Source organism: Hippopotamus amphibius, chromosome 9 (assembly GCF_030028045.1).
Source record: "Hippopotamus amphibius kiboko isolate mHipAmp2 chromosome 9, mHipAmp2.hap2, whole genome shotgun sequence".
Taxonomy (NCBI): domain Eukaryota; kingdom Metazoa; phylum Chordata; class Mammalia; order Artiodactyla; family Hippopotamidae; genus Hippopotamus; species Hippopotamus amphibius.
Genome location: NC_080194.1, coordinates 131,109,714 through 131,127,692, shown reverse-complemented (window position 1 = coordinate 131,127,692; position 17,979 = coordinate 131,109,714). Strand labels below are relative to the sequence as shown.

Below are 17,979 nucleotides of genomic sequence, written 5' to 3'. Positions count from 1 at the left end.
CACAACTGATTTCTGGCACAACTAGGGGGCCGCTACTGACCTCTACTCCAGCAAGACAGCCCCACACAACAATCAGCCAGCCCAAATGTCAACAGTGCTGCAATTAGGAAACTCTGCCCTAAATGAAGTTTGATTATCCCATTTCACAGATAAGAAACTGAGGCTCCAAGAGGCTAAAACACATAAACCTCTGCTTATGCTCTGAAACCCATCTCCTCTTACCTGCTCAAGGACATACTCCAGCAATGGTCCCCTCCTTTTCCCACATCATCAATCCTTTCTTCATCTCTGCAGTTCCTACAGCATACAGGGATGTCGTAATACTGCCCCACCCCCCCTCCGTTTAATGAAAGCCATGCCTTGCTCCCACATGCCGTTCCAGCGGCAACCCCATTTCTCTGCTGTCCTGCCCAGCACAGCTCTTCCTTCATGAGAGCGGCCACACCCTCTGTGAGGGCTGCCCCTTCCACAATGGTTGTTCCCAGCTCTGGCCCAAGGCGCTTTTCTCCCCATCTCCTCCTGCACCGAATTATCTACACAGGGGCCAAAACATCTGGAAGCACAGATGAATAAGCAACAAATGACTTACTGATATTATGTAACAAACACACGATACATTCAATGATATTACAGGATTTGCTCAACGCACCCTGCAAAGCTGCAATGAATATGGCATGTCTATGGAGCCAGGTAAGCATGTGGGACATTGTCTGGGATGATTTGTGTTTCTGGTTCCCCTCCTCCCAGAAGAAACTCAACAACTGTTGGATTAGGACTCCGGGGTTCAGCTCTGTGATCCCCCAAGCGGCTGCTTTAAATGGAGAGGACCAGAACAACCTCATGCACACGATGCGCACAGCATGCGTGAAGCACCAATTCTGCTTGCCTTAGCACATGAACAGATAAAATGGACAGTCATTCGCACCCAAAGTCAGGGCGCTGGTTCCCAGTATTGTAGGGCAAAGTGGCGCAGCTGGACGAGGACAAAAGGACAGACTGTCCGCCACCACACGATGGAAAGAGGCAGGCTCTGCTTGGAGGCAGATGGGCTCAGGCCATCCAAGTGGCCTTGTGATGCCTAAGAACAAAAGACTAGGTCAACAGAGGACTCATAAACAGGCAAAGAATTCACCCTAGAGCAGAGGTCGGCAAATAGTTTCTGTAAAGAGCAAAATGGTTAAGCATTTTTGGCTTTTCAAGTCAGACAATCCCTGTCACAGCTGCTCAATCAAGAGTGCAAAAGCAGCCAGAGACAATAGCAAGAATGGGTGTGGCTGGGTTCCAATAAAGCTTTATTTACAAAACAGGTGGCCAGCCCAGTTTGCCAATCCTTGCTGTAGGAGAAAAAAAAAAGGAAAACTGCAGCCTGCAAACACTGTGAAGAGAAAGTGCATCTTCCCTCATGGCTGGAGAAATGCAAATTATAAACTTACCAAATCAACCACCACCTGTTACCACTGTATAACTACTAAATTCACCAAGAAACGTTTAAAGTGAAATGCCCCATTGCTGGCAAAGTTCCGGGGAAACACAACAGTCACGATGGCCATCATCAGAAAGTCTACAAATAGCAAGTGCTGGAGAGGGTGTGGAGAGAAGCGTACTCTGCTACACTGTTGGTGGGCATGTAAATTGGTGTAGCTGCTGTGGAGAACAGTCGGAGGTTCCTTAAAAAACTAAAAATAGAGTTGCCATATGATCCAGCAATCCCACTCCTAGGCATATATCTGGAGAAAATTCTAATTCAAAAAGATACAAGCACCCCTATGTTCACAACAGCACTATTTACAATAGCCAAGCAACCTAAATATCCACGACAGATAATGGATACAGAGGATGTGGTACATATATACAATGGAATACTACTCAGCCATAAAGAATGAAATATTGGCATTTGCAGCAACATGGATAGATTTAGAGCTTACCATACTAAGTGAAATAAGTCAGAGAAAGACAAATATCATATGATATCACTCATATGGAATCTAAAAAAAAATGATACAAATGAACTTACAAAACAGAAACAGATTCCCAGATACAGAAAACAAACTTACCATTAACAAAGGGGAAAGCAAGGGAGGGATAAAGTAGGAGTTTGGCATTAACAGATACATACTACCATATATAAAGTAGATAAACAAGGACCTACTGTATAGCACAGGGAACTATATTCAGTATCTTATAATAACCTATGATGGAAAAAAATCTGAAAAAGAATACACATATATATGTATAACTGAATAATTTTGCTATACATCTGAAACACACAACATTGTAAATCAACTACACTTCAATTTTTTTAAAAAATGAAATTCCCCATTGCTGGTAAAGCTCCAGGGATGTCCTGGAAAGCAACATGCAGGAAATACCAAAAACTGCAAGAACATCAAAGCACCTTCCTGACTCCTGGGAAACTAAGCTAAGGAGGAAGGGGGAGGTAGGAGGGGGAATGAGAAAAGTAATAAGTAACTTCTTTACCAGTCCCTCTGTCATCCAGGTACTTCCCTCTGACTAAGGCAATGTACCTTCATCACTCTCTTTCATTTCCATTTTCTGATGAAGGAATTGAGTCGGAGAAGTTCAACAACTTGTTCGGGTTCTTCCATTGGGAGTTAAATCCAGGACTGCCTGAGTCCAAAGTGTTTTTCCACTGCAATATAATGCCTGCCTAAACATGGTGTCGGGGCGAAGATTTTTCCTATAGCATTCTAGAGCAGCGGTCAGCAAACTACAGCCCCCCACACCAAATCCAGCTACTGCAGGTCTTCTAAATAAAGTTTTATTGGAACACAGCCACGTGCTTTCACTTGCGTATTGCCTGTGCTGCTTTTATACAACAGGCATGAGTCGTTGGGAGAGAGACCAGATGGCCCATAAAGCAGAAAATATTTACTATCTGGGCCTTTACAGAAAATGCTTGCCAACTCCATCCTAGAACATTATAAACAGAATTTACTTTCTTTTCCTATAATGGGAGAAAGATTAAACAACTGCGGCACATCAATTTACTGGAATGTTACACAGCATTTTTAAATAATTGTGACGAGAAGGCACACAGGTAAATGCTATAATAAGCAGAAACACTAATTCAAATATACTCAACGCAATTAGGTAAAATACATATGCTTTGAACACAGACAAAAGTGGAATACCTAAAAATCTAAATATTTAATATGCTAGAAAGGTATATTTATAGGTATATTCTGTTTCCACAATAGTCTTTAATGTCATTTGGGGATTTTGCTTTTTTTTTTTTTTTTTTGGTTGGAGGAAGAAAGAGCAGATTCCAAAATACGCAGACGCAGGCAAGGAGAAATGAGATGCCAGTGGGCAAGTTTCCCCCATGGTGGGACACTGGGGAGCACAGGCCTCCAAGGGCTCCTGGATGGACCAGCAGAAGTCAGGGCTGGGGAAGCGTCCTCACTCCGCCTGGAGGCCTCAGGCTGCCCCTCCCACAGCCTTTCCCACCTCAGCAAAAGGCATTCTCACTGGTCCAGCTGCTCAGGAGTCACTCTCGCCTCCTGAGTTCCCTGCTGAGATATCACCTTCCTTGCAAGGTCTTCCTTGACCATCACCCCCCCCACCCCAAATTACAAGAGCCCTCCCTCCGCCTTCAGTTCATCCTCCATCCAGACAACAAGCAGGACAGACACCACCCTGGGGCTCTGGACTGAGCATATGATCCAGACCTGGGCAGGATGGCTGCACGGCCAGCCAGACCGCTGTGAGTCAGCCCCAGGACTTCTGCCGGAGCAATTGGGAAAGTCCCACCCTGCTCAGGCATTGCTACACAGTAGGATGTGACCCAAGAGCTGCCCGTGGTCCTCTTGCCTCCATGGAGGGGAGGATGCCTGAGGGTGAAGCCAACAGAAAGGAAAGTATTGGCGAGCCAGACCGAAAGGCAGTTCTGATGACTCTCTAAGGGCCAGCTGAAGCCAGACTATCCCTAGATCTTTCCAGCACAAGATGCTTTAAACTCCCTTTTCTGCTGGAATCAGCTTCCACCACATGCAACTGAAAAGAGTCCTGGGGAATTGCCAGACGGTCCAGTGGTTAGGACTCGGCACTTTCACTGCTGGGGTCTGGGTTTGATCCCTGGTCAGGGAACTGAGGTTCCACAAGCTGCATGGTGCGGCCAGGGGTGGGGGGATGGGGGGGGAGAGCCCTGGTTAACACAGTCATTACTCTAACATTCTGGGTACACTCATTCAATTCCCTTCAACAAACACTGACAGTACAGCCCTTTGCTAAGTTACACAAGATGAGCCAAACAGTTACCCAATAAATGACTGCTGAATGCTGAACCCTGAATTTCTGTCCAGACTCTGATGCCACTAATGCCTCACTCTCACTGTTGGCATTTTAAATGAGTGCAATGGCTTTGGCAGAAAGAACAATCAAGAGCCACTGACATGGGACGTCCCTGGTGGTGCAGTGGTTAAGAATCCACCTGCCAATACAGGGGACACGGGTCCGATCCCTGGTCGGCGAAGATCCCACATGCCAAGGAGCAACTAAGCCCATGCACCACAACTACTGAGCCTGCGCTCTAGAGCCCACGAGCCACAACTATTGAGCCTGTGTGCCGCAGCTACTGAAGCCCACGCGCCGAGGATCCATGCTCTGCAACAAGAGGAGCCACTGCACCAAGAAGCCCATGCACCGCAACAGAGTAGCCCCCGCTCACCACAACTAGAGAAAGCCTGCGTGTAGTAACGAAGACGCAACGCAGCCAATAAATAAATAAATTTATATAAAAAAACCATCAACACTTTTCATGTTAACACTACTTTAGGGAAATCATCCTAAAGACATCATCGAAAGGAAGGAAAACTGCCTTGAACAAAAATGTCCACTGCATCATTACTTATAAGAGGAACAAAAAAGAAAAGAAGGGGGGGGTAAGTTTCCACAAGTAAAGTCGGTAATTTAAAAATTATGCTATATGTATAACAATGGATTATTATTGATGGATTACGAAGTCCATAGAAGTGATCAATATGAAGACCATGTGGCAATATGATAAAGTTTTATCCAGAAATGTTAAGGGTAAAAGCAAAATGCGAATTTATATGATAGTGATAAAATTACTTCAGCCTATGTCAGTGTCTCTCAAGCTTTTTCTTATTCCCTCTTTGGATCCCTTTTAGACATTTTTTCCTTAATCACCCCCACCATGAAATTTTAATACCACAAATATGTTGTGCATCATGCATATCCGTGCTTTAGACACAAGAATAGATGGCACGATGGGAGGCGCTTTAGGTGCGATTATGTTCGCAATGCCAGAATTTAGAGAATTTAGTTCCAAACTGTAAGACCTCTGAGCACTTGACTTCCTGTTGGTTACCCAGGCACAGCCACACAACAGGGAGGCGGGAGAGTGGAGATGAAGTGGCATTGAGTCCACTGCCGCTTGCTCGCAAGGGAGGCAGGCAAACGTTTGCTGACAGTGGAACACTTTCTTCTTACGACCCGCCATAACAGATCAGTCCAGTGCCTTCATTGGGGGGGAAAATGGTGATATCATCGCTTTTTCTGCCTTGAATGAAAACCATAGCTATTCTTTTTTCCATCCACTCATTTCAGCCGACTCTTTTTTTTAACCGTTTTTTACATTGAAATATAGTTAAGTTACAATGTTGTGTTCATGTCAGGTGTACAGCAAAGCAATTCAATATATATGTATATACACACACACACATACATACACAGATATATTCTTTTCTCAGATTCTTTTCCATTACAGGTTATTACAAGATAGTGAATATCCTGTGCTATACAGTAGGCCCTTGTTGTTTATCTATTTTATATATAGTACTGTGCATATGTGAATCCCAACCTCCAAATTTATCTCCCTCTCCCCCATCAGCTAATCCTTTATTCCAAATACAAGCCAGTGCTGGAGACAACGCCATCAAGGCGGAAGAGAAAACCATGACTTTCAACATTTCAGGAAAATAAGACAAAGCTGCTAAAACGTACCTAAACATCAGACAACACACAGCAGTAAGTTACCCACTAAGCCCCAACTCTGGTGTTTCAGGCCCTTAGAGCTTGTCTGGTTCACTAAGTATTTAACGTATCTTGGTCTGGCTTTCCCCAGGCCTTGAAACGGGGACTTCAGGGTCTTAAGAAGGGTTCGTGACAGAATTATTATTGATGGAAATGAGCATAAGGGCCTTCAACTATAAAGTCTTACCAAAGACAATGCTTCAGAATCATAATGACTTTCTGACCCTACAAGTTCCACTCCCCATTAAGAACAGAAGCATTATCTGAAAATCAGAATTCCTCAGCTAGCAGAGGCTGGTAATCAAGTATTCCCACCTACCAGATTCTTTAAAAAGAAACAAGCAAATCATGATACTATCACCCACATTCGGCAGGTATCCATCCTCCTGGTAATGTGTTTACTTCTGCACATATACATGAATCCATAAACACTGTTTTATGTGCGTGTTTTAATGTGCATCAAGGTATATATTTTAGATATAATTCTGTATGCTGCTTCTTTTTAGAGAACATTAATATTAAGATACAGCCACAGTGATATGTACAAATCTATTTTATTCCTTTTAACATCTTTGAGGTTTTCCATCATGTGACCATACCACATATATTTGTCCGCTCCCCTGTTAACAGTCATCTCAGTTGTTCCTGGCCCCCTGATGCCCATTTATCTTCTGTATGCATTAGCTAACCATTCCATTTCCTGGTTATTTGCACTTAATGTATTTGACCCTGTACCCATCTGACCTCTGCATCTACTCAAACATTTTCAGCTACAAAACATAGCAGACTCTAAATGCCAAGTTATAGGCTATGCGAGAGACTAAGAAACATGTCAAACCACACCAAAAGGATGCCATCAGCAAAATTCCACAAAGAGACCTTACAGGATAAAGTGTTTCCTTCAACAAAAATGGCAAGGGGGCAAAAAAAAAGAAAGAGAGAGAGATGAAAGGGGAACCCATAGGTTAAAAAAGACTTTGTGCTTCAAAGGATACCATCAAGAAAGTGAAGAAAACACCCACGGAAAAGGAGAAAAAATTTTTGTAAAGATATCTGATAAGGGACTTACAGCCAGAAATTATACAGAATTCTTACAGCTCCACAATGAAAACAACCTGATTTTTTTTTTAAAGGGAGAAAGAATGTGAGCAGACATTTCTCCAGAGAAGATATACACATGGCCAACAAGCACATGAAAAGATGCTCAACATCACAGCCCATTAGGGGTGCAAATCAAAACCACAAAGAGATGCCACTTCACACTCACTAGAACAGTTATTAACAGAAAGCCTATTGGTGAGGACATGAAGCAACCAGAACCTTCTGACAGTGCTGCAGGAATGGAAAACGGGGCAGCTGCTTTGGAAAACAGTCTGACAGTTCCTCAAATGCACTCAGCAATTCTAACTCTTAGACATCTACCCAAGAGAAATGAAAACATATCATTCACACAAAAACTGGTATGTGAATGTTCACAGCAGCATTATTCATAAGAGCCAAAAAGTGGAAACAAGGCAATGTCCATCAAATGATGAATGGATAAACAAGAGGTGGAATATCCAGACAACAGAGTATTATTCTGTCACAGGCCTGTCCTCGTGAAATCTGCCTATCAATGCAGGGGACACAGGTTTAATACCTGGTCCAGGAAGACCCCACATGCCTCGGAGCAACTAAGCCCATGTACCACAGCTACTGAGCCTGCACTCTAGAGCCCATGAGCCACAACTATTGAGCCCCCGTGCCACAACTACTGAAGCCCGCACAGCTAGAGCCCGTGCTCCTCAACAAGAGAAGCCACAGCAATGAGAAGCCCGTGCACAGCAATGAAGACCTGACACAGCCAATAAATAAATAAATAATTTTTTTTAAAAAGAATATTACTCAGTCACAAAAATGAATGAAGTACAGATACTCTACAATATGATGAATCTTAAGAATATGATACTTAGTGAAAAGAGACACAAAAGGCCACATATTACATGATTTGATGTATATGAAATGTCCAGAATAGGCAAATCCATAGAGAGAGAAAGCAGATAAGTGGTTGCCTGGGCTGAGGGAACAGAAAATGAAGAACAGCTGTTAATGGGTATGAATTTTCTTTCTGGAGTAATGAAAATGTTCTAAAATTTATTATGTGATGTTTGCACAACTCTGTGCATACACTAAACATTTTTTTAAAAAAACTTAGAGAGCCTAAAAAACAAATAAAAGACAAACCAATTTGCATTGTTTAAACCTTGTTTAGACCCTGAGTTTTGAAAATTCAGTATAGGGAATTCCCTGGCGGTCCAGTGGTTAGCACTCAGCACTTTCACTGCGGGGGCCTGAGTTCAATCCCTGGTCAGGGAAATAAGATTCTTCAAGCCACGCAGTGTGGCCAAAAAAAACATGCTATAAAATAAAATTATGAGGCAAACAGAAATTTAACCTTCAATATATGATATTAATGAATTACTGCTTATTTCTTATAGGTATGATAATGGAACTGTTATTTTTTTTTAAAAGGAGTCCCTATATTCTAGTGATAAAGATTTTTAGAAATTTACAGATAAAATTATATAGTGTCTAGGATTTGCTTCAAAATAAACTGGAGAGGGAGGCAGGAAGTAGACAGGTGTGTGTGTGAAGTGGTCATGAGTTGGTAATTCTTCATTAGCCTATTCTCTCCACTCTTTTTTTGCTTAAAATTTTCTTTAAAAAAAAAAGATGAAATATTTCCATGCCACATTATTTTATGTGCCAATTATTAACTGCATAGGTGGAAAATACCTTTGACTTTCCCTTCCAATCCTCAGCAACCACTTTTTCTGCATCAATTACCATCTTTCCAAAAGAAGGCTTTCATCCTTGATGCTTTTTCAGCAAAAAAAAGGCATATGTTGGTTTCCTTTTGTGATTTGTTTAACCTTAGACCTAATGGGGTTTTTGTAACTGAATTTCAAAACTTCCTTAGCTTGGATATTAAGTTGCTCCTTGAAAGATACATTGGTCAGTTTCCCTTGGCTTGTCAATTTCACTTGCTCCCGGGCAATGAAGGCAGTAGAGAGAATGGTCCAGAACTGTGAGCTTGAGGCAGAGGCGCCTTGGTCACATTAAAAGGAAGAGATTCTCAGGGCACTCTTAGCTCCAGCCCTAGTCCCAGAGCTGGGCCAGTGAACACCCCCCCCCCTTCAAAACCCCACAGGGGTCCTTACAGAAACAACAATAGCAGCTTCAAGTTTCTGGCTACATACCATGTGAGGGGCACAGTACCAACCACTTTACCTGAATAATGTTATTTAGTCATTGCAATAAGCCTAGGATCCAGGTACTATTATTTATCCCCATTGTGCTGAGACTTCCAGAATAGTGGAAAAGCTTGCTCTAAATCACACAGCTTTATGTGGCAGAGCCAGGATTTGAACCCAAGCTGTCTGCACCAGGGTCTGCACTTATTCCAGGCTACATTATTACCTCCTGGGTGGAAACCAGCTCATCACATCTTTGTTGCAGTATCACTAATATTCAAGGACCAGAAACTCCAGTTAAGCCAAAAATCACCTGACAACAGAAGACTATCTCCCAGGAACCCCCACCCCCACCCCGCCTCCCCCATTAAGACCATCAACTTCACAAATCTTGCTCATGAATAGCAAAACCAAAGCACCTAAGTTGTGGGAAATGATCCACAGAGTGAACTTAAAAGTTAAAGATGAAGAAAGACACATGGCCCTCACCTTGCCCCCTCTCGACCTCCAGAAATGCCTGGGTGCAAGGCTAGGGCCAGCAGGGATGGTTGCAAGGATACTTTAGGACCGATTCCACAGTAAAAGGAAAACAGGCAGAAGGAGGGTAGGCGGGTCCTCCTAAGTAAATCCAGATCCCAGGCAGGGCAGCTGTGAGGCTTCCCTGAGTCACTCCCATCTCCACACACTACACCCAGGAATGACTTAGCACCAAAACACCAACAGATCTCTTGAGTGGAAAGGGCTGAGAACACCCGTCCAAGTCCAGGGACTGAACTTCAGAAACACTGAGGACAAGCTGTCCACACACACCTCCCAGCCTCCCACCAAAACCACCCCACTCCCTCGTGGGAGGGAGAGGGTTGGACTGGGAAGGGCAGTGGTCCCCAGATGAGCGCAGCATTGGACAAGAGGGGAAGGGATGCAGGGCAGGACAACGAAGACCTCAAATGAGCTAGGAAAAGAAATGGAAGGAGCTGGAGTATGAAAAAAATAACCAAAATACAAGAAGCAAGGACCAGAGAGGGAAAATGAGAAACTGGGAACACCTGGTGACTGGAGCAGCAAAGCACTGGGGGAGAGGAGACGGGGGAACCGGAGGGACGGGGAAGACAAAGAGGCTGGAGAGCTCAGAGTCCTCTGGGAACCGAGAGCTAGGGGGCACACGGGGCTCGGGGTCAGCAAACTGAGAATGAGACACTCTTTGCCTGTGTGGAGACCGGAGTGACTGGGAGCTCGGGCCTGGACAGTGAGAATGACTGGGGAGCAGGGGGACCCAGGACTGGAACTGGGACTCAGGGGGTCTCGGAGTTAGGAGGAACTGAGACACAGGAGGTCTGAGAAACTGGGGGTCTGGTAACCGGACAGGGGGTCGGAGGACTGGGAGGGATTGGGGGATCTGGGGGACAGGTGTGCAGAAGCTGGCTGTAAGTGATGGACAGGAGTCAAGGGACTAGGAGTGCCTGGACCCGGGAAAAAAGTGCAGGTGACCAGGAGCTGCGGGTACATGGGGGTCAGGAAACTGGGAGCGATGGGACGGGGTCCGCGAGCGGGCGGGACGCGGGGACTGGGGGGCCGGAGTGTGCAGCTGGAGCGGCGGGAGCCGGGGCGGCCGGGGCGGGTGACAGCGGCCAGGCCGCCACTCACCGCTCATGGTGCCGCTCCCCGGGCCGGTGCCTGCCGTGCCGCCGCCACTGCCGCTGCCGCGCTCCAGACAGGCCGGGAGACGGCGCGCCCCGCCCCGCCCGCCGCCCCGCCCCGGAAGCGGAGCGCAGCCGCCTCGGCCCCGCCCCCCGACCCGGAACATAAACACCGGCGCCCGCGCCGGGTGGAAGGCTTGGGGTGATTCTCTCTGTGCGCGGTGGCTGGGCGCCCAAGGCAGACCCGAGACCCCAGCAGCGACGCCTCGCGATCTGCAGCTCCCGGGGTGCGGCAGGGACCGGACCGGACCGGACGGGACTCCTCCCCCCCGTCCTGGGCTCACACCTCTGTCGGGGAGCCAGACGGGAAGGTGGCCACGCGAAATGAGACAACACGATTCCAGAGAGCACTAGGAGCGGAACGGGAAAATTTGAGACGAGGAATGGGCCAAAGCGTGGGGGCAGGGGACGTGGGCTGTCCCGGGAGGGGGGCTGCCCCATGGAGAGGACTTTAGAGAACCGGATGGTAAGCGGGAGCCGGCCCGGGAAGTTCCGCAGGAAGGGTGTTCTCTTGAGTGAAAGGGTGAGCGAGAAAAGGGGTGTGACAGAGGAGACTGAAGAGGTGGGTGGAAGGCCTTGCAGGCCATGGTGAAGGAGTTGGACTTTTCTGCCTGACTCTAAGGAGGTAAGGGAATGCGAAATCATTACAAGAATCTAAGCAGAGTGACACAATCTGAATGAGGTTTTGTTTTTGTTTTATTTATTTATTGGCTGCGAGGCCTTTCTCTGGTTGTGGCCACCCAGGGGCTACTCTTTGATGTGGAGCTCCGGATTCTCATTGCAGTGGCTTCTTGCAGAGCGCAGGATCTAGGCGCGCAGGCTTCAGTAGTTGTGGCACATTGGCTCAATAGTTGTGGCTTGCGGGCTCTAGAGTGCAGGCTCAGTAGTTGTGGCTCACGGGCTTAGTTGCTCTGTGGCATGTGGGATCTTCCCCGACCAGGGATGGAACCTGTGTCCCCTGCATTGGCAGGCGGATTCTCAATCACTGCACCACCAGGGAAGCCCCTGAATTAGGTTTTAAGATGATTCCTCTTCCCGGGTTGAGAATGAATTGTAGTGGGGCAGGGTGGAGAAGGGAAGCTGGTTAGGGGGGCACTGCAATTGTCTGACAGGAGATGCTAGTGCTTGGGGCTAAGGTGGTGGCAATGGTGTCAATGTAGATGGGTCGTGTTTGAAAATGTGTTCACAGTAATCTTAAGTCCAGGTTACTGCCGCATTTTACAGATAAGGAAAAGGGGACTCAGAAAGGTTAAATTAGCATTTTCCAAACTTGTTTTGCCCACAACCCAGAGTAAAAGAAAATGCATTTCACACTACAACCCAGTACACAAATGCATACATTTAAGAAGCTGTATAACAAAACAATCATGTAGGTAATGTAGTCTTTTCGATTTTTCTTTCTTTCTTTCAATGCTGAGTGCGATGACTGATCTCCTAAGTCTTGATCCACAAAATACTGAATTGAAGCCCCATGGGGAAATGGAGCCAGAATTCCAGCCCAGTTCTGTGTGACCCACAACAGTCTTCCTTCTACATTGCTTCTCAACACATACTCTCACGCCCCTGGGAATTTACCTTTTGGACTCATCAGAGATCAAGAGATCTTTGGAGAACGGTGCCCTGCAGCATTATTTATAATAGAGAAAAAGTGGAAAGCACCAAAGCCAGCTTACAGAAGAATAGCTAAGCAAATCATGGCCCACCTCGCAAAAACTCTGTTGCAGTAGTTGAAAATGGTAATTGTAAAGATTATGGAAATGCAAGGAAAGGCCAATGATCATACAGTAAGTTTTAAAAGCCCCATGCAGGGAATTCCCTGGCCGTCCAGCGGTTAAAACTACACATTTCCACTGCAGGGGGCACAGGTTCGTTCCCTGGTCAGGGAACTAAGATCCCACATGCCACACGGTTTGGCCAAAAAAAATTTAAGATGAAAAAAAGCCCCATGCAAAATGGTCTGTACACCATGATTATAATTGTGTCAAAATACAGCCACGTGCAGGGACTGTGATAGGATGTAAAAATGAAAATACTTGTGTGTTCGGTTGGTAGGGTTGTTTTTCCCATTTTCAAAATTGTACTTTACAGTTGTGCTAATTTGTTATTCTAGTTAAAGAGTCAGCGTGTCTGAATCCCTCCTCTCCCCCCTCAGAAAGCCTAGTTTAGGCCTGTCTGCCTCTGTACCTTTGGTGAGACATCACATACCTGCTTCGTGGAATCATCATGAGGATACAGGTTATGCCTTCTCGCAGCGCCCTGTACCCTTTCTTTATGGCACTTGACATGGGAAAAGTTATTGAACTCGTAGCATGTACTTTACAATTGCTACCACCAACCACCCCCTTTAAGTACTGTAATTCCTTCTTCCCGAGACTTAGTGTGGTACTAGAGGATGGAGAATCAAAAGCCTAATGTCAGCAGCTCTTCTGGGCTTTTGAAAAACTCTAAACCCATTGAGGGGGGTGAGGGGAGAAGGACGAAGGCCTGTGAGAAGCTAGGAGGAATAGTCCCAAGCTGTATAACAGAAAAGGAGTGTGTGCCTGCCCTCAAAGAGACTAGACCTCAAAGAACTAATAAAAACCATGATGGCAATGTAACTAACACAAAGCACTCATCATGAACCAGAAACTTTTCATGGGAAAAAAATAAATAATAAATGTATATGTGTGTATATTTTCATTCAATCCTTAAAACAACGTTATGAGTAGATGCTATTATTATTCCCATTTTACAGATGGGGAAGCCGAGGCAGAGAGTGGTTAAGTACCTTTCTCACAGTCACCCAACATTTATAACTTCCTAGTAACAGAGCCAGGATTCAAACTCCCCTAGCCAGTGCCTTTACCACTGTACTGTATTGTCTCCTGTGGCCCTCAAGGGCCTGGATCCATGGTGGGCCCCAAGTGGATAAAAAGGTCCCACCAAGTTTCTCCACATCCCAGACCTGACACAAAAGCCACAAAGCCCCAAGACCTTGAGGGTCTCTGCTGTGGTGCCAGTAGGCATGTTAACAATGATCAAAGTCAACAGATTACCCGAGGGCACTGCCTGTTGCACAGCCTTTCCATAACACCCCAGGACCTTTGCACAACCCAAGGAAGGCACCCCTCTCCCAATAATGACTAAGATTGGAGCCCAAAGAGATGGGGAACTCAGAAATGGAATTAAATTGATGTGAAGAGAAAAAACAGGAATAGGTCAGAAGGTCTGGGTTTAAATCTGGTTCTGCTGTTTACAGGCTATGTGATCTTGCTCTGACTCAGTTTCCGTCATCATCTGTAACATGGGGATTATAAGGGTCTGCCTACCTTGTGGTTTGTCACATATGTTAAATGAGTTAGTACAGGTAAAGCACTTGGAATAAGCCCTGGCACGTTAGCAAGGCTAAATAAGTGCTAGCTATCATTATTACCTGCATGTAGGTGCAAAAACGATACCTAGTACACCTTTATCATAGTTTGCAACTACACGTTTGTTTATATGATTGTAATGATGCCTCCGTTAAGCTGAAAGCTCACAAGGTCAGGAACCAGCCATGCACTGCACACTGAATTAGCATGGCTGACTCCAGCCTTCTCCTATACACAGAAAGAACATGGGATAACCTTGCTTTCTTTTAGCAATAAAGAGAGAAATCCAGTCTGCCCTGAAGTGTGTGTATGTGTGTGTGTGTGTAGGAGAGAAGAGGTCTAGCCATAGCAATGCATGACTATGGAATCTACACATTGCAGTGCTTTTTTTTTTTTTTTCAGTGATTCAATTTAATCATGAAGCCAAGTAAGTTTGCACAGTTAAGCTCCCAACAACAAGGTAGAAAAATATATCAAACATAAAGATTTTCTAGAATTAGAGGACAAAAAGGCATGCCATCCAACAATAAGTACAATCATCCTAAAGAGATCTGATACATCACACTTTCCTTCTGGCAAAAGATTTTCCAAGTAGCTCTGTACCATAGAAATGGTTAATTTTCTGGTAGGAATTGATTTCTCCATCCCTGTGACTGCTAGGCAGCTAGCAGGCTGTTGCAGTAGTCATTTGTTTTCGTGGTGACAAGAATGGTTGCACCTTCCTCCATGGCTGGGAGTGGAAAGAAATGGTCTGAATCGACCTTTGGCGTGCTCTTGACACAGTCCTCACACGTACATTCTTCTACTGTGTACCCAAGGCCTCTCGAAAGAAGAGCCTCAGCAACAGTCCCGGCACCATGGCTAGCACCCAGGTCTGTGTTAGCATCCTTCTGGAGAGCCGGTCCTGATTGCACAGAAACAGAACTGTTAACCTAAACTGTTCAGGGGGCGTGGTCATCCAGACTTAGCCGCACACATCAGGGATCAAAGCAACTGAGGCATGTCTCTTTCCACAAAACAAATAAGTGGGTCCTACAGTAGACCTCATGAACTGACAGACCGTGGGCCATACTGAGTTCAAAGACAGGCTTAGTTTAGGACATACAGTGTTTTTAAGTGTTTGCTTGTCTGTTTTATGTTGGCCCACATTTGAAAATCAAGAGAGTTCACATACAAATCTAAACAACTGGCCTCTTTTTTTTTTTTTTTTTTTTTTTTTAGGACAGCATAACGTGGCCACTGGGAGCTGACAGTCCTACATGGAAACAATCCGGAGTCGACAGCACCCGTCTCCTTCAAGCAGGGCATGGGCTCCCCTATCACCGAAGCCTCAAGCAGCCCACTGCATTCATTTCCCACTCGGCCCTTGGATGCACTAAGGTACTGATCCTTTTTACACACGTGAGATGACAAATTCCCATATGTTACAGCACACCAAAATCAGTCTTGGGTGACACTTTAGAATTCAAAGTAAAGATGTTTCTCTTACAGAGCATTTTGTGGCAGATTCCTTTTTTTTTTTAATGAATCTTTCATGATCACATAAGGAAGGAGCCTCTGTTACTTCCCCATTATAGGCCTGTGAAGGCATGTTTTTACTACTTTTCCAACCTTCCACAGTGTAACTCTGTCTTCCAGAACGTCACAATAAAGGCACCCCCCCACCTGTCTCTCAGACCTCAGGCAAAAAAAGAGAAATGAGTAAATGATATGGAACAGCTATCTCCTCCCCTTACTGCACTAAGAAAGCAAATAAAGTGGATGCTTTACGGATTACGCACGGAAAATACATGCATAAAGAAATAGGGCAATGACTGCAAAGTGTTCGGGAGCCAGATCACAGGCAAAGGTGCTGAAATATTTTTATCTTAAGAAGCCCCTAAGTAGAACACTCACTTCTCTGGGACTGGTTCTCTACTGCTTAATAAACATAAAAATCTTTGAGATGATTGCTTAAATAATCCAGGAGCAACTGGTATTCATTTCTAGCATTTTTCAGCAGTAAAATGTTCACCCAAGCAAACAACACTGATCTTTGTATGAAAATATGGCCACGGATCTTGCCAAATATACTTTTCCCGATAGTACCAGACCTGGCTAGCTGTTTCTGATAGCATGACATTTAATCAGTGTGCTAACTTTGGTCAAAGAGATGGGTGTTTCCCAAGGAAGCCTCAGTACTTCAAAAGAGTAACTGGAAAAAGCGTTGCAGAAGGCTGACATTGTAAGACATCAGCAAAGGGTGTAAACATCAGAAAGAAAGCTTGCTTCTTCCAAGAGTTCATTTAACCTAACTGTCATCTAACACACTCAAAAGGACTCTCACCAAATGAGATACTCAAGGTGAAAAAAGAAAGGAACTGAAATTGACCAGACACCTCTTGGAAATAGATTTCAGAGATCAGCCATCAAACCAACCTGTGTTTTTAAATTCGTCCTTTAAGGGTTCCGAGCTCATCTTCCTGAGCAAGAACATCAACAGGAAAACTGTCAAAGAAACTATTAAGCTGAGGCCCAAACAGGTCCAGAGAATTGCATTTGTTCCTTTCACTGAATTAAAAGAATGTCAGAGAGATAATGAACTGATAACATAATAACCACATCAAGTAAAGATTATTTGTCATCCAATTCCCCTAATTCCTCAGCATTGACTTTTAAATTCTAAGTAATACTTAATTAGGAGAGCTGATAAAAATCTATGTTGTTAAGACAGCCGAATAAAATTGAGTTTAGTTCTGAATAATTATGCGTTCCTGTTGGCATTTAAATGATTGCCTTATTTTCTTTCTCTTTTTGACTCAGAAAATCTCACCACCATCCCCATAATGTTTCTTCTTTGAATAAACAGTCAATACAGAGAGAATACATCACACCAATGAGGAATTGTTCAAGCAGTATTACTTACTTGTATTACAATAACGCCGACATATTACAGGAGGGGTATTAGGGCATCGAAGGTGACACGGTTTGCAAGTATTAAGCAATCTGTCAAAATATTCATTTTGGAAGCACTGCTGAGCCATCTGGAACCGGATCGCAAAAAGAAACAAGGAAACCACAGAAAGAACAGCATGGAAGGACAGGTAGAATCTCGTTGAGAATTCCCCAGCAAATGTAGTGACAGCAGCAAGAATGTCAAGGAAAAAAAAGAACATCACAGGACTGACTTGGTTCTTATGGGGGCTGACTCTGTACCATGGCTGAGAATTTGAATACCAACGCTAATTCCAGTTTCTAAGTTTGAGGCTTGTGTGGGATAAGAGATGGGGTGTATGTAGCAAGGGCTATTGTTTATACCTGAAACAGAAACTGCTTATTTATAGAGGAAATTTCTCAGGCAGGTGACAGTTGCAGGATGTCGGCAAGCCTGAGGCATCAAGCAGAAGGTTCAGTAACCATCTTGGGAGCATCTGTTTGTGAGCCGTGCTGCGTGATGGGCCCCGGGGAGAGAGACAAGACAAGGTCTGCGTCCCTTAGGAACTTAAAACCTAACAGCAGAGACAGAAATTCACTCGAATAACCACAAGTGTAGTAGGAAGATAGAATGTGAGAAGGAAGGACTATGAAGCATGCCTACCAGGTTTCAAACCTAGGAAGAATCCCAGAATTCTGACAAATAGGACTTCTAGGGTAAAAGTGAAGTCGGCAAGAGGGTTGGCAGGAAGATAGGTTTGGAACATAATA

At 44.8% G+C, this 17,979-nt stretch overlaps 2 protein-coding genes across 5 annotated transcripts in view; both read right to left on the bottom strand.

The window, feature by feature from the left end:
* The window catches only part of SNX29 (sorting nexin 29), a 559,063-nt gene extending 548,093 nt beyond the window's left edge, over window positions 1-10,970 (bottom strand). For all 4 annotated transcript variants that reach the window (XM_057748481.1, XM_057748482.1, XM_057748483.1 and 1 more), the window contains exon 1: window positions 10,893-10,970. In XM_057748481.1, the coding sequence (XP_057604464.1) occupies window positions 10,893-10,899 (7 nt within the window). In that variant the 5' untranslated portion in view covers window positions 10,900-10,970. The remainder of the gene's footprint in view (window positions 1-10,892) is intronic.
* Window positions 10,971-14,700: 3,730 nt separating this feature from the next.
* On the bottom strand, window positions 14,701-17,450 carry TNFRSF17 (TNF receptor superfamily member 17). Its single transcript, XM_057749764.1, is given in 4 exon segments — window positions 14,701-14,963; window positions 14,966-15,199; window positions 16,714-16,845; window positions 17,201-17,450. Coding segments are annotated over 4 exon segments (843 nt in total). The 3' UTR covers window positions 14,701-14,736.
* Between the last annotated feature and the right edge of the window lie 529 nt (window positions 17,451-17,979).